General features: G+C 37.3%; 1 protein-coding gene across 2 annotated transcripts in view; it reads left to right on the top strand.

Annotated features, from left to right (window-relative positions):
- Positions 1–2,775, top strand: part of KIAA0513 (KIAA0513 ortholog) — a 71,106-nt gene extending 68,331 nt beyond the window's left edge. For both annotated transcript variants that reach the window (XM_063438166.1, XM_063438165.1), the window contains 2 exons: positions 456–550; positions 807–2,775. In XM_063438166.1, coding sequence (XP_063294236.1) covers positions 456–550; positions 807–856 — 145 coding nt within the window. In that variant the 3' untranslated portion in view covers positions 857–2,775. The remainder of the gene's footprint in view (positions 1–455; positions 551–806) is intronic.
- Positions 2,776–3,149: the final 374 nt, after the last annotated feature.

Here is a 3,149-nt window from a genome sequence, read left to right as displayed (position 1 = left end):
ACATTTAAATCATGTTAGACACAATATAATAACAAAATGAGTTAATCCACTAAGCGAGAAATGGCTTAGAAGCTTTGCAATCTTATTGTTTTATCGTTATAATAAAAATATGTTTACTGCAATGTCTATTACACCATTATTGCGCTAGCTGGTCTTAAACCTTCGTATATGCAATGTGTTTTGGTGGGTTTTATTGATGGCTTTTGGGGGACCTTTCTCGGTTGAGTTTGTTGGGTTTTCTGTACGGTGAGGCCACCGGCACTCAGTGTCACTGGGATCAGTCACTGGGATAAACCTAATTTGAGACCCATGAGGATATTTATATAGTCTGTCTAACCAAATGCAATAGCGGTCCTTGGTGGACCACCATAAAGTAGTATCGTTTAACTTTTGTCGCCTTGCCCTTCTACTGCATTCTAGCTTAGAGTGTCTGTCTTGTCTTGGGTTCTTTGTAGAACATTCACACACAACATGGTGGCTTTTGGGCTCAACAAGAAATTGTGTTATGACTTTCTGAAGAAACAAGCTGTGATTGGGAGCCTGGATGAAGGTGAGAAGTTGTCTTCTTGTTTATGGTTAACGTTCCGACTTGTCCAATAATCCCATGCTTCTCCACAATGAAAGAAATATTCACACATTGAGTGACAGGGAATCTGGACCGAACCCATTGAGGAGACTAACTGTTTCTGTTTTCTTGTTTCTGATTATGACAAACGTGTAAGATGTTGATTCTCCAGGTTTAATTTCTTTTCTTTTTGCATATATTCTCCATATTTCCTTCTTGATGGTCTTTGTTTTTCCTACAGAGAAATTCAAGGAGCTCACGGACCACATTGACCAAATGGCGGTTGAATAGATCAGTGGTGAAGATGGATTTTCTCTACCAGTATTGAGGGGGGAAGAAAAAACCTAAGGCAGATGGCCGGACTAGGGAGAGTCTGCTCTGGACTCTCCTGAAGCACAGGGCAGTCGCCATGATTGAAATCCGAGAAATTACCTGTACAGTATATATTTTGAAAGCGAGATAAAGGAGTTTTTTTTTTTGTTTTTTTTTGTCTACACATTAGTATTTAATATATTTGTGTTTTCTGTGGACTTTGTCAGGAAACAGGGAAAAACTGAGCAGTGTTCTTTGAACAGATTATATGAATTTGTTTATTTTTTTAAAAACATAAATATATATATTTAGCCCGAAAGATTTATTACTAGTCATTAACCCTGTCATCGCTAGCGTCGCGTGTAATCCGGTACTATCGCTGCCGATTAGAAAGGTGGTGTCCTCTGTGTTTGTGAGAGACTCGTTCCGTGGTATGTTCATTAGAAGTAGGTATTGTGGTGCGGCGATTGTGAAATGCTTAACCGCAATTATATATGTACATATTTATCGGCTATAATTTCTACCCGATGGGCGCAGTAGATTTAATATAGTTTCTGGTAAGGATATTGTGCGCTTGTACTCCTCTAAAACAGATGTTTTAAATAATTCTATATTTGAATTGTGACAGAAACCCGCATTTTACCAGCTACGCCGTGTTTTTCGTTCATTTTCCTACTCTATATTTGTATTTAAACTAGGTTGTGCTTTGTAGGTCCTTAGGAACAGTTTAAATACACACCTATATTTTATTAACTGAGCATGTCTGGTCTCGGTTATACTAGCAATGTGACTTTTTACAGTATACACATATAAGCTGGGATAAAGTTAATGTGGGCATCTGTATGTACCCCATTGTTTTACTGAAATTTGGGGCGCCTGGAAGCTATCAGCTTATAGAGACAAGAGCTCGTAAACTGACCCAAAATCACATCCAGTAAATAAAATGGCTGTGGATTAAATTCGTGGAGACCATATAATGGATTCAAACAGGAAACGGTGATGCTTATACAAGCTCCTTCTGTGGTCAGATAGGTAACTCCAAGCAAACCATAATTCACCGGCACACAAATTAATACAATTACATTAGATTAGAATTGAGGGAAATTGACACTCTGCCTCTTTTGCCAATTTGTCCATAATCTGCCCATTTTGTCCAAAATCTTTATTTATTTTTTATTTTATTTTTTTACACCTTAGTATTTGCAACTGGCTCACAAAGAGTTAGTGGCATTGCTTTGGACCATCAACCGGAGACAAGTTATATAGACCGGCGTGCAATTTCTCCTGAATTCCTGTTTAACAGCCTCTGCCTGGCTGGGAGTTTGCCACTTGAAGACACTGGTTACTCAATACACTTACGGACACGGTTTATGAAACACCAGATTTGGGGCATCACTGCCCTGTGTGCCAGAACTATGACCACCCTGCTACCTTTATACTTTTTAAGTTACACTGCAATTTACCAACCACCCCCAGGGCAGCTTGTGTCTAACTGTGTTGCTTATTTAATCAATTTCGGTTGTATCTTTTCTAAGGTGTGTATGTGACTGAGTGTATCTGGGGTTTTGTGTCTGTACATTTTGCTGTCATTAATATGATGCTCGGGGTCAAGTTGAATCTCTGTGAAATGTTAAGCTAAAGTATTATTAGGTGACTAGAATTAATATTATTATTATTATTATTATTACAGAGTTGTTTGTATGTATTTTACCTGTTGCTTTGTGTTGTTGTGTGAATGACAAAGTTGATCAGTCATTCTGCCATTTTAAGTTTGTTGCTAGAGCATGATGCGGCCATTTTGTTTATCCCGGAGTATGTGTTCGCACACAGCAACCCATAAAATGGATGAGCTCTATTAATTATCTAAATTATTTTGTTTTTTTATACTGCATTGCTACAGGTTTATGAGGAAGAGACATTTAAACACTCTATAAACTAAATGATAACATTCTACCTAAATAACGTAGCTTTATATTTTAAACATGGAAAGCACAAAATATTTTTAGTTTAATTTTTTTGTGTTTGAAATTTATTTTTCAAATACCAAACTACCTGCCATACAGACAGATTTAAAAACAAAACAGATTTCTTTAATGGGTTGCTATGGGGCAGTATTACTTTGACACATTAGGAATGGTGTGAGAAAGGTTAATTAGTGTTGCACTCTATACATATTATTTATCATATCTTGGCTATTTTGCCTAAAGGTGTAAGACATATTGGAAGCGTTGTATGCAGGCCTGAACAAGCCATTGGGCAAACCTGGCAAATG

This window comes from Pelobates fuscus, chromosome 12 (genome assembly GCF_036172605.1).
Source record: "Pelobates fuscus isolate aPelFus1 chromosome 12, aPelFus1.pri, whole genome shotgun sequence".
NCBI classification, from domain to species: domain Eukaryota; kingdom Metazoa; phylum Chordata; class Amphibia; order Anura; family Pelobatidae; genus Pelobates; species Pelobates fuscus.
The sequence above is the reverse complement of the archived record's forward strand: the minus strand, read 5'-3'. Positions and strand labels throughout refer to the sequence as shown.